Source organism: Oncorhynchus kisutch, linkage group LG17 (genome assembly GCF_002021735.2).
Source record: "Oncorhynchus kisutch isolate 150728-3 linkage group LG17, Okis_V2, whole genome shotgun sequence".
NCBI classification, from domain to species: domain Eukaryota; kingdom Metazoa; phylum Chordata; class Actinopteri; order Salmoniformes; family Salmonidae; genus Oncorhynchus; species Oncorhynchus kisutch.
In genome coordinates, this window is record NC_034190.2 from 83,101,790 (window position 1) to 83,114,614 (window position 12,825).

The 12,825-nt window shown below is 50.7% G+C and overlaps 1 protein-coding gene across 1 annotated transcript in view; it reads right to left on the reverse strand.

Annotated features, from left to right (window-relative positions):
* Window positions 1–12,825, reverse strand: part of LOC109884413 (CDK5 and ABL1 enzyme substrate 2) — a 58,240-nt gene that overhangs the window by 8,268 nt on the left and 37,147 nt on the right. Inside the window, exons 4-6 of the mRNA XM_031794839.1 lie at window positions 9,277–9,379; window positions 6,981–7,146; window positions 2,514–2,611 (exon numbers count right to left, since the gene is read on the reverse strand). Of these exons, the coding sequence (XP_031650699.1) occupies window positions 2,514–2,611; window positions 6,981–7,146; window positions 9,277–9,379 (367 nt within the window). The remainder of the gene's footprint in view (window positions 1–2,513; window positions 2,612–6,980; window positions 7,147–9,276; window positions 9,380–12,825) is intronic.

A 12,825-nucleotide genomic window follows, 5' to 3' on the forward strand; every position in this document is an offset into this window, starting at 1 on the left:
CTCTCTCCCCAGCTCTCATTCTCTCCCTCCCCATCTCTCATTCTCTCCTCCCTCCATCTCTCATTCTCTCCCTCCAGCTCTCATTATCTCCTCCCTCCAGCTCTCATTCTCTCTCTCCCCATCTCTCATTCTCTCTCTCCCCATCTCTCATTCTCTCTCTCCTAATCTCTCATTCTCTCTCTCCCCATCTCTCATTCTCTCTCCCCATCTCTCATTCTCTCTCTCCCCAGCTCTCATTCTCTCTCTCCCCAGCTCTCATTCTCTCTCCCCAGCTCTCATTCTCTCTCCCCAGCTCTCATTCTCTCTCCCCATCTCTCATTCTCTCTCCTCCCTCCAGCTCTCATTCTCTCTCCTCCCTCCAGCTCTCATTCTCTCTCCTCCCTCCAGCTCTCATTCTCTCTCCTCCCTCCAGCTCTCATTCTCTCTCTCCCCATCTCTCATTTCTCTCTCTCCCCATCTCTCATTCTCTCTCTCCCCATCTCTCATTCTCTCTCTCCCCAGCTCTCATTCTCTCTCTCCCCAGCTCTCATTCTCTCTCTCCCCAGCTCTTTCTCTCTCTCCCCAGCTCTCATTCTCTCTCTCCCCAGCTCTCATCTCTCTCTCCCCAGCTCTCATTCTCTCTCTCCCCAGCTCTCATTCTCTCTCTCCCCAGCTTTCATTCTCTCTCTCCCCAGATCTCATTCTCTCTCTCCCCATCTCTCATTCTCTCTCCGCATCTCTCATTCTCTACTCCCTCCATCTCTCATTCTCTCTCTCCCCATCTCATTCTCTCCTCCCTCCAGCTCTCATTCTCTCCTCCCTCCAGCTCTCATTCTCTCTCCCCATCTCTCATTCTCTCTCCCCATCTCTCATTCTCTCTCCTCCCTCCAGCTCTCATTCTCTCTCCTCCCTCCAGCTCTCATTCTCTCTCCTCCCTCCAGCTCTCATTCTCTCTCCTCCCTCCAGCTCTCATTCTCTCTCCTCCCTCCAGCTCTCATTCTCTCTCCTCCCTCCAGCTCTCATTCTCTCTCTCCATCCACCCCCCATCTCTCTCTCTCCATCCACCCCCCCATCTCTCTCTCCATCCACCCCCCCATCTCTCATTATCTCTCTCCATCCACCCCCCATCTCTCTCTCCATCCACCCCCCCATCTCTCTCTCTCCATCCACCCCCCATCTCTCATTCTCTCTCTCCATCCACCCCCCATCTCTCATTCTCTCTCTCCATCCACCCCCCATCTCTCTCTTCATCCACCCCCCATCTCTCACTCTCCATCCACCCCCATCTCTCTCTCTCCATCCACCCCCCATCTCTCTCTCTCTCTCTCCCTCCAGCTCTCATTCTCTCTCCTCCCTCCAGCTCTCATTCTCTCTCTCCCCATCTCTCATTCTCTCTCTCCCCATCTCTCATTCTCTCTCTCCCCAGCTCTCATTCTCTCTCTCCCCAGCTCTCATTCTCTCTCTCCCCAGCTCTCATTCTCTCTCTCCCCAGCTCTCATTCTCTCTCCTCCCTCCAGCTCTCATTCTCTCTCCTCCCTCCAGCTCTCATTCTCTCTCTCCCCATCTCTCATTCTCTCTCCCCATCTCTCATTCTCTCTCTCCCCATCTCTCATTCTCTCTCTCCATCCACCCCCCCATCTCTCATTATCTCTCTCCATCCACCCCCCATCTCTCTCTCTCCATCCACCCCCCATCTCTCATTCTCTCTCTCCATCCACCCCCCATCTCTCTCTCCATCCACCCCCCATCTCTCTCTCCATCCACCCCCCATCTCTCTCTCTCCATCCACCCCCCATCTCTCTCTCTCCATCCACCCCCCATCTCTCTCTCCATCCACCCCCCATCTCTCATTCTCTCTCTCCATCCACCCCCCATCTCTCATTCTCTCTCTCCATCCACCCCCCACCTCTCTCTCTCCATCCACCCCCCATCTCTCTCTCTCACCGTGTATGAGGTGAGAATAAGGTATATGTCACGCCCCTGACCGTAGTGTAATAAGCATGTTACGTTCCCCAGTTTCTGTGTTGTGGGTTTGTGTATCTGTCCCTCTAGAGTAGTGTCACGCCCTGACCTTAGTTATCCTTGCTTTCTTTATTATTTGGTTGGGTCAGGGTTTGACAAGGGTGGTTTGTTTAGTTTTGTATTGTCTAGGGGTTTTTCTAGTCTAGGTGTTTTTATGTCTATGGTTGCCTAGATTGGTTCTCAATCAGAGGCAGGTGTTTATCGTTGTCTCTGATTGGGAACCATATTTAGGCAGCCATATTCCTTGGTTATTTTGTGGGTTGTTATTGTCTATGTGTAGTTGGATGTCACCACTCGTGTTTATAGCGTCACGTTCGTTTGGTTATTTCGTTAGTTTAAGTGTTCTTCGTTTTAATAAAAGAAGAATGTATTCATCTCACGCTGCTGCGCCTTGGTCTCATCGTCATGACGAACGTGACAATGTGTGTATGTCTCTCTCTTTCTTTCTCTCGGCACCATGTATTAGGTGAAAATAAGGTGTGTGTATGTCTCTCTCTCTCTCTCTCTCTCACCATGTATGAAGCGAAGATCAGGACTCTCTTGTGTTTCCCACAGGGCCACTGGGGGTCACTCAGAAGGTTGGGGTCATAGTCTGATGCCTCATCCACACCTGGAGAGGACAGAACATACAAGTAGATACATAAAACATTAATACACAGTGGTTACACTCAAAATATACTAATTGATTTAAAAAACAACATATTTTTCAATAAAAAAAGAAAGAAAAAAGGTATAATCGTTGTAAATGATAAATAGGACTGGCGGAGTTATGTCCCAAATGTAGCTAACACAAATATATAGAAACGTCTGCTCTACCCAAAGTTACAACCAAATAATTGCAGCATTACCTCAAAAATGGAAGAGGCAAGTGGAAGTGGCCCTCTGTCCCTCTGCCCTCTGTCTCTCTGCCCTCTGTCTCTCTGCCCTCTGTCCCTCTGTCCCTCTGCCCTCTGTCCCTCTGTCCCTCTGTCCCTCTGCCCGCTGTCCCTTTTCCCTCTGCCCTCTGTCCCTCTGCCTCTGTCTCTCTGCCCTCTGTCTCTCTGCCTCTCTGCCCTCTGTCCCTTTTCCCTCTGTCCCTCTGCCCTCTGTCCCTCTGTCTCTCTGCCCTCTGTCTCTCTGCCCTCTGTCTCTCTGCCTCTCTGCCCTCTGTCCCTTTTCCCTCTGTCCCTCTGCCCCTCTGTCCCTCTGTCTCTCTGCCCTCTGTCTCTCTGCCTCTCTGTCTCTCTGCCTCTCTGCCCTCTGTCCCTTTTCCCTCTGCCCTCTGTCCCTCTGTCCCTCTGCCCTCTGTCCTCTGTCCCTCTGTCCCTCTGCCCGCTGTCCCTTTTCCCTCTGCCCTCTGCCCTCTGTCTCTCTGCCCTCTGTCTCTCTGCCTCTCTGCCCTCTGTCCCTTTTCCCTCTGTCCCTCTGCCCTCTGTCCCTCTGTCTCTCTGCCCTCTGTCTCTCTGCCCTCTGTCTCTCTGCCCTCTGTCTCTCTGCCCTCTGTCCCTTTTCCCTCTGCCCTCTGTCCCTCTGTCTCTCTGCCCTCTGTCTCTCTGCCTCTCTGCCCTCTGGCCCTCTGCCCTCTGGCCCTCTGCCCTCTGGCCCTCTGTCCCTCTGCCCTCTGGCCCTCTGCCCGCTGTCCCTTTTCCCTCTGCCCTCTGTCCCTCTGTCCCTCTGCCCTCTGTCTCTCTGCCCTCTGTCTCTCTGCCTCTCTGCCCTCTGTCCCTTTTCCCTCTGTCCCTCTGTCCCTCTGCCCCTCTGTCTCTCTGCCCTCTGTCTCTCTGCCCTCTGTCTCTCTGCCCTCTGTCTCTCTGCCCTCTGTCCCTTTTCCCTCTGCCCTCTGTCCCTCTGTCTCTCTGCCCTCTGTCTCTCTGCCTCTCTGCCCTCTGGCCCTCTGCCCTCTGGCCCTCTGCCCTCTGGCCCTCTGGCCCTCTGCCCTCTGGCCCTCTGGCCCTCTGGCCCTCTGGCCCTCTGCCCTCTGTCTCTCTGCCCTCTGTCTCTCTGCCCTCTGTCCCTTTGCCCTCTGTCTCTCGTCCCTCTGCCCTCTGTCTCTCTGCCCTCTGTCTCTCTGCCCTCTGTCTCTCTGCCCTCTGTCTCTCTGATCAGTGGTGGATAAAGCAGAATGTTCCAGCTCTCTCTCTTCTCAATTACATTCTACCCCTGGCCTGGGTCTGTAGGACCCAGTTCATCTTTCTGGGTCTGTAGGACCCAGTTCCTCTCTCTGGGTCTGTAGGACCCAGTTCCCCCTCTCTGGGTCTGTAGGCCCCAGTTCCTCCTCTCTGGGTCTGTAGGCCCAGGTTCACCTCTCTGGGTCTGTAGGCCCAGGTTCACCTCTCTGGGTCTGTAGGCCCAGGTTCACCTCTCTGGGTCTGTAGGCCCAGGTTCACCTCTCTGGGTCTGTAGGCCCAGGTTCACCTCTCTGGGTCTGTAGGCCCAGGTTCACCTCTCTGGGTCTGTAGGCCCAGGTTCACCTCTCTGGGTCTGTAGGCCCAGGTTTCACCTCTCTGGGTCTGTAGGCCCAGGTTCACCTCTCTGGGTCTGTAGGACCAGGTTCACCTCTCTGGGTCTGTAGGACCAGGTTCACCTCTCTGGGTCTGTAGGACCAGGTTCACCTCTCTGGGTCTGTAGGACCAGGTTCACCTCTCTGGGTCTGTAGGACCAGGTTCACCTCTCTGGGTCTGTAGGACCAGGTTCACCTCTCTGGGTCTGTAGGACCAGGTTCACCTCTCTGGGTCAGAAGGACCAGGTTCACCTCTCTGGGTCAGAAGGACCAGGTTCACCTCTCTGGGTCAGAAGGACCAGGTTCACCTCTCTGGGTCAGAAGGACCAGGTTCACCTCTCTGGGTCAGAAGGACCAGGTTCACCTCTCTGGGTCAGAAGGACCAGGTTCACCTCTCTGGGTCAGAAGGACCAGGTTCACCTCTCTGGGTCAGAAGGACCAGGTTCACCTCTCTGGGTCAGAAGGACCAGGTTCACCTCTCTGGGTCAGAAGGACCAGGTTCACCTCTCTGGGTCTCACCTCTCTGGGTCTATCTGCTGGCCAGAGGAAAGAGACAGGACAGCAGTCCCAGGGGTAAAGAGACAGGACAGCAGTCCCAGGGGTTAAGAGACAGGACAGCAGTCCCAGGGGTTAAGAGACAGGACAGCAGTCCCAGGGGGAAAGAGACAGGACAGCAGTCCCAGGGGGAAAGAGACAGGACAGCAGTCCCAGGGGGAAAGAGACAGGACAGCAGTCCCAGGGGGAAAGAGACAGGACAGCAGTCCCAGGGGGAAAGAGACAGGACAGCATTAATCTGTAGGCGTCCTGCGCCTGACTCCGCACCCACTACGCCTAAGTGCGTCACAAGATGTTTCTACAACTTGGAGTCCACCTGTGGTAAATTCAATTGATTGGACATGATTTGGAAAGGCACACACACCTGTTGAAAAAAGGTCTCACAGTTGACAGTGCATGTCAGAGCAAAAACCAAGCCGTGAGGTCAAAGGAATTGTCCGTAGAACTCAGAGACAGGATTGTGTCGAGGCACAGATCTGGGGAAGGGTACCAAAAACATTTCTGCAGCATTAAAGTTCCCCAGGAACACAGTGGCCTCCATAATTCTTAAATGGAAGAAGTTTGGAACCACCAAGACTCTTTTTAGAGCTGGCCGCCTGGCCAAACTGAGCAATCGGGGGAGAATGGCCTTGGTCAGGGAGGTGACCAAGAACCCGAGGGTCACTGACAGAGCTATAGAGTTCCTCTGTGGAGATGGGAGAATCTTCCAGAAGAACAACCATCTCTGCAGCACTCCACCAATCAGGCCTATATGGTAGAGTGGCCTGACACAAACCATTCCTCAGTAAAAGGCACATGACAGACCACTTGTAGAAACAAGATTCTCTGGTCTGATGAAACCAAGATTTAACTCTTTGGCCCGAATGCCAAGAGTCACGTCTGGAAGAAACATGGCACCATCCCTAAGGTGAAGCATGGTGGTGGCAGCATCATGTTGTGGGGATGTTTTTCCAGTGGCAGGGACTGGGAGACTAGTCAGGATCGAGGCAAAGATGAAAGGAGCAAAGTACAGAGACATCCTTGATGAAAACCTGCTCCAGAGCGCTCAGGACCTCAGACTGTGGCGAAGGTTCTCCTACCAACAGGACAACGACCCAAAGCACACAGCCAAGACAACGCAGGAGTGGCTTCAGCACAAGTTTCTGAATGTCCTTGAGTGGCCCAGCCAGAGCCCGGACTTGAACCCGATCAAACATTTCTGGAGAGACCTGAAAATAGCTGTGCAGCAACACTCCCCATCCAACCTGACAGAGCTTGAGAGGATCTGCAGAGAAGAATGGGAGAAACTCCCCAAATGTGTGCCAAGCTTGTAGCGTCAAACCCAAGAAGACTCAAGTCTGTAATCGCTGTCCAAGGTGCTTCAACAAAGTACTGAGTAAAAGGTCTGAATACTTATGTAAATGTGATATTTCCGTTTTTATTTATTTGATGAATTAGCAAACATTTCTAAAAACCTGTTTTTTGTTTTGTCATTATGGGGTATTGTGATGTCATTATGGGCTATTGTGATGTCATTATGGGCTATTGTGATGTCATTATGGGGTATTATGATGTCATTATGGGGTATTGTGTGTAGATTGATGAGGGCCATTTTTTTTTTAAGAATAAGGCTATAACGTAACAAAATGTGGAAATAGCCAAGGGGTCTGAATACTTCTCTAGGGCACTGTATATTACCCTGTATATTAGTATTATTGTCTCTGAAGCTTCAGTAAACAGAGCTGCTACTCCACAGGACAACACATCAAGGCAGAGCACCACAGACAGACCCACAGTGAAGTATACCAGTTCATATCCCTGTGGACAGCATGTGCAGTCAGTCCACTACATGGTAATAGCTCCCTCTAATGGACTAAGAATTTTCACCATATTACAACCTGGTTAAATAAATAGTAAAAATTCCAGTCCCACGCTGGGAGTTAAGGTGTCGTTTTGGGGTTCTTACCCAGATCCAGTCCCACGTTGCAGTTTAGCCTGGTTGGGGTGTAGTTTCTGGGGTTACTGTTCCGGGTCACCTGGTTGAGGGGTACCTGGAGGGTAATGTCCACCGAGGGGGTCTTCTGACGGACCAGGGCGTTGGTCGGGTACAGAAACTGGGCATATGACACCGTCTATGGAGGAAGATCAATCAACCAGTCAATAAATAAACCAATCAATCAATCAAATACAGCGCCTTGCAAAAGTATTCATCCAAACTAGTGAAATGAAAAAAATTACTTGTTTCAAACATTTCTCAAAAGTAAAAAACTGAAAAGTGGTGCGTGCATATGTATTCACCCCCTTTGCATATGTATTCACCCCCTTTGCATATGTATTCACTCCCTTTGCATATGTATTCACCCCCTTTGTATATGTATTCACCCCCTTTGCATATGTATTCACCCCTTTGCATATGTATTCACCCCCTTTGCATATGTATTCACCCCCTTTGTATATGTATTCACCCCCTTTGCATATGTATTCACCCCCTTTGCATATGTATTCACCCCCTTTGCATATGTATTCACCCCCTTTGTATATGTATTCACCCCCTTTGCATATGTATTCACCCCCTTTGCATATGTATTCACCCCCTTTGCATATGTATTCACCCCCTTTGCATATGTATTCACCCCCTTTGCATATGTATTCACCCCCTTTGCATATGTATTCACCCCCTTTGCATATGTATTCACCCCCTTTGCATATGTATTCACCCCCTTTGCATATGTATTCACCCCCTTTGTATATGTATTCACCCCCTTTGTATATGTATTCACCCCCTTTGCATATGTATTCACCCCCTTTGCATATGTATTCACCCCCTTTGCATATGTATTCACCCCCTTTGTATATGTATTCACCCCCTTTGCATATGTATTCACTCCCTTTGCATATGTATTCACCCCCTTTGCATATGTATTCACCCCCTTTGCATATGTATTCACCCCCTTTGCATATGTATTCACCCCCTTTGCATATGTATTCACCCCCTTTGCATATGTATTCACCCCCTTTGCATATGTATTCACCCCCTTTGCATATATCTATTCACCCCCTTTGCTATGAAGCCCCTAAATAAGATCTGGTGCAACCAATTACCTTCAGAAGTCACATAATTAGTTAATTAAAGTCCACCTGTGTGCAATCTAAGTGTCACATGATCTGTTCTGAAAGGCCCCAGAGTCTGCAACACCACAAAGCACAGGGGCACCATTTAGACCAAGGAGCTCTCCAAACAGGTCAGGGACAAAGTTGTGGAGAAGTACAGATCAGGGTTGGGTTATAAAAAAATATCAGAAAGGTTGAACATCCCACGGAGTATCATTAAATCCATTATTAAATAATGGAAAGTAATGGCACCACAACAAATGATACAAACCCCCCCAAAATCTATTTGAATTCCAGGTTGTTAGGCAACAAAATAGGAAAAATGCCAAGGGGGGGGGGTGAATACTTTGGCAAGCCACTGTATACATGCATGTACTGGACACCGTTAGATCAGGAGATCAACCAATCCCACAGTTTAGGATTTACTGTCTATCTGCTGATGGCCAGAGGGACAGAACAGCCTAGCAGCACAGCTGGCTACAGAGCAACCACAGCTCTGACACGGCCGACTACAGAGCAACCACAGCGCTGAACCGTCATCCAACTCGGAATTGTAAATCCAGCCTCTTTCTAGAGGTACGACCTGAAGATCAATGACGTCATCATGATTAAACTCTCTCCCCCCCCCCCCCCCCCCCCCGAGTTCCCAATTGTTTTGAAAACACCAAAAATCCAGAGAATACCAGACTTTCATGACAAAATTTGCCCACGAAGGACCACCGCGTCACCTTTCTGTTCAAGTGAGAACATCACAACAAGGTGAGTCCAAATATGTATTGTATGCTGCTGTATAAATGATGTAATATGCCAGGGAGATGTGTATACTGTAGATAAGACAGTAATACTAAGTGTATGTTGTGTAGTAAGATGTTAGTAGCCCATGTGCCTCACCATAATAATTTGGTCTATTTTTCCCCTCTTAAATCCGACTACTGTTCTGACTTGGTGATGCACATGTAGCCTATAACCTGTTTTAGAGAAATGTAATCATTGAATATTGTAAGAGCTTTCATTGTCTGCTTATATGCCCCCTTTATTTATCCTATGGTTCTGACTTGGTGTATAGGGAGAACACTGGAAGAATGGCCCATGTTCTGAATTCTGTCGCAGGGGGGGGGTTCTCAGGAGGATAAGTACAGTGTGTCCAGTACCTTGCCGTAGGGCTCCAGTTCGAACCCTTCCAGGCCTGGCATCATCTCCAGACTGGTAGAGATGTTCCCTGATGAATGCCTACACCTGTCCAACTTGGAGTCACTGTGGAGCGAGAGAGAGAGAGAGAGTGAGAGAGAGAGAGATGAGACAGACAGAAAGAGAAAGTGGAAAAAGAGAGAGAGAGAGATGAGAATTACTTTAGAGCTTTAGGACCCCACCAGTCCCATAGCATTTACCAGTCACTAATGGGAGAGGAGAGCTCCATGAAAGAGTTCAGACAGAGAGACATTTACCAGTCACTAATGGGAGAGGAGAGCTCCATGAAAGAGTTCAGACGGAGAGAGAGTTCCAGACACAGGAGAGAGACAGAGAGAGACACAGGAGAGAGACAGAGAGACAGTTCCAGACACAGGAGAGAGACAGAGAGAGAGTTCCAGACACAGGAGAGAGACGGAGAGACAGTTCCAGACACAGGAGAGAGACAGTTCCAGACACAGGAGAGAGACAGAGAGACAGTTCCAGACACAGGAGAGAGACGGAGAGAGAGTTCCAGACACAGGAGAGAGACGGTTCCAGACACAGGAGAGAGAGTTCCAGACACAGGAGAGAGACAGAGAGAGACACAGGAGAGAGACAGAGAGACAGTTCCAGACACAGGAGAGAGACGGAGAGAGAGTTCCAGACACAGGAGAGAGACGGTTCCAGACACAGGAGAGAGAGTTCCAGACACAGGAGAGAGACAGAGAGAGACACAGGAGAGAGACAGAGAGACAGTTCCAGACACAGGAGAGAGACGGAGAGACAGTTCCAGACACAGGAGAGACAGAGAGAGAGTTCCAGACACAGGAGAGAGACGGAGAGACAGTTCCAGACACAGGAGAGAGACAGTTCCAGACACAGGAGAGAGACAGAGAGACAGTTCCAGACACAGGAGAGAGACAGTTCCAGACACAGGAGAGAGACAGAGAGACAGTTCCAGACACAGGAGAGACAGAGAGAGAGTTCCAGACACAGGAGAGAGACGGAGAGACAGTTCCAGACACAGGAGAGAGACAGTTCCAGACACAGGAGAGAGACAGAGAGAGAGTTCCAGACACAGGAGAGAGACAGAGAGAGAGTTCCAGACACAGGAGAGAGACAGAGAGACAGTTCCAGACACAGGAGAGAGACAGAGAGACAGTTCCAGACACAGGAGAGAGACGGAGAGACAGTTCCAGACACAGGAGAGAGACACAGGAGAGAGACAGAGAGACAGTTCCAGACACAGGAGAGAGACAGAGAGAGAGTTCCAGACACAGGAGAGAGACGGAGAGACAGTTCCAGACACAGGAGAGAGACAGTTCCAGACACAGGAGAGAGACAGAGAGACAGTTCCAGACACAGGAGAGAGACGGAGAGAGAGTTCCAGACACAGGAGAGAGACGGTTCCAGACACAGGAGAGAGAGTTCCAGACACAGGAGAGAGACAGAGAGAGACACAGGAGAGAGACAGAGAGACAGTTCCAGACACAGGAGAGAGACGGAGAGAGAGTTCCAGACACAGGAGAGAGACGGTTCCAGACACAGGAGAGAGAGTTCCAGACACAGGAGAGAGACAGAGAGAGACACAGGAGAGAGACAGAGAGACAGTTCCAGACACAGGAGAGAGACGGAGAGACAGTTCCAGACACAGGAGAGACAGAGAGAGAGTTCCAGACACAGGAGAGAGACGGAGAGACAGTTCCAGACACAGGAGAGAGACAGTTCCAGACACAGGAGAGAGACAGAGAGACAGTTCCAGACACAGGAGAGAGACAGTTCCAGACACAGGAGAGAGACAGAGAGACAGTTCCAGACACAGGAGAGACAGAGAGAGAGTTCCAGACACAGGAGAGAGACGGAGAGACAGTTCCAGACACAGGAGAGAGACAGTTCCAGACACAGGAGAGAGACAGAGAGAGAGTTCCAGACACAGGAGAGAGACAGAGAGAGAGTTCCAGACACAGGAGAGAGACAGAGAGACAGTTCCAGACACAGGAGAGAGACAGAGAGACAGTTCCAGACACAGGAGAGAGACGGAGAGACAGTTCCAGACACAGGAGAGAGACAGAGAGACAGTTCCAGACACAGGAGAGAGACAGAGAGACAGTTCCAGACACAGGAGAGAGACAGAGAGACAGTTCCAGACACAGGAGAGAGACAGAGAGACAGTTCCAGACACAGGAGAGACGGAGAGAGAGTTCCAGACACAGGAGAGAGACGGTTCCAGACACAGGAGAGAGAGTTCCAGACACAGGAGAGAGACAGAGAGAGACACAGGAGAGAGACAGAGAGACAGTTCCAGACACAGGAGAGAGACGGAGAGACAGTTCCAGACACAGGAGAGAGACAGTTCCAGACACAGGAGAGAGACAGAGAGACAGTTCCAGACACAGGAGAGAGACGGAGAGACAGTTCCAGACACAGGAGAGAGACAGAGAGACAGTTCCAGACACAGGAGAGAGACAGAGAGACAGTTCCAGACACAGGAGAGAGACAGAGAGACAGTTCCAGACACAGGAGAGAGACAGAGAGACAGTTCCAGACACAGGAGAGAGACAGAGAGAGAGTTCCAGACACAGGAGAGAGACAGAGAGAGAGTTCCAGACACAGGAGAGAGACAGAGAGAGAGTTCCAGACACAGGAGAGAGACAGAGAGAGAGTTCCAGACACAGGAGAGAGACAGAGAGAGAGATCCAGACACAGGAGAGAGACAGAGAGAGAGTTCCAGACACAGGAGAGAGACAGAGAGAGTTCCAGACACAGGAGAGAGACAGAGAGAGAGTTCCAGACACAGGAGAGAGACAGTTCCAGACACAGGAGAGAGACAGAGAGACAGTTCCAGACACAGGAGAGAGACAGAGAGAGAGTTCCAGACACAGGAGAGAGACAGAGAGAGAGTTCCAGACACAGGAGAGAGACAGAGAGAGAGTTCCAGACACAGGAGAGAGACAGAGAGAGAGTTCCAGACACAGGAGAGAGACAGTTCCAGACACAGGAGAGAGACAGAGAGACAGTTCCAGACACAGGAGAGAGACAGAGAGACAGTTCCAGACACAGGAGAGAGACAGAGAGACAGTTCCAGACACAGGAGAGAGACAGAGAGAGAGTTCCAGACACAGGAGAGAGACAGAGAGAGAGTTCCAGACACAGGAGAGAGACAGTTCCAGACACAGGAGAGAGACAGAGAGAGAGTTCCAGACACAGGAGAGAGACAGAGAGACAGTTCCAGACACAGGAGAGAGACAGAGAGAGAGTTCCAGACACAGGAGAGAGACAGAGAGAGAGTTCCAGACACAGGAGAGAGACAGTTCCAGACACAGGAGAGAGACAGTTCCAGACACAGGAGAGAGACAGTTCCAGACACAGGAGAGAGACAGAGAGAGAGTTCCAGACACAGGAGAGAGACAGAGAGAGAGTTCCAGACACAGGAGAGAGACAGAGAGACAGTTCCAGACACAGGAGAGAGACAGAGAGAGAGTTCCAGACACAGGAGAGAGACAGAGAGACAGTTCCAGACACAGGAGAGA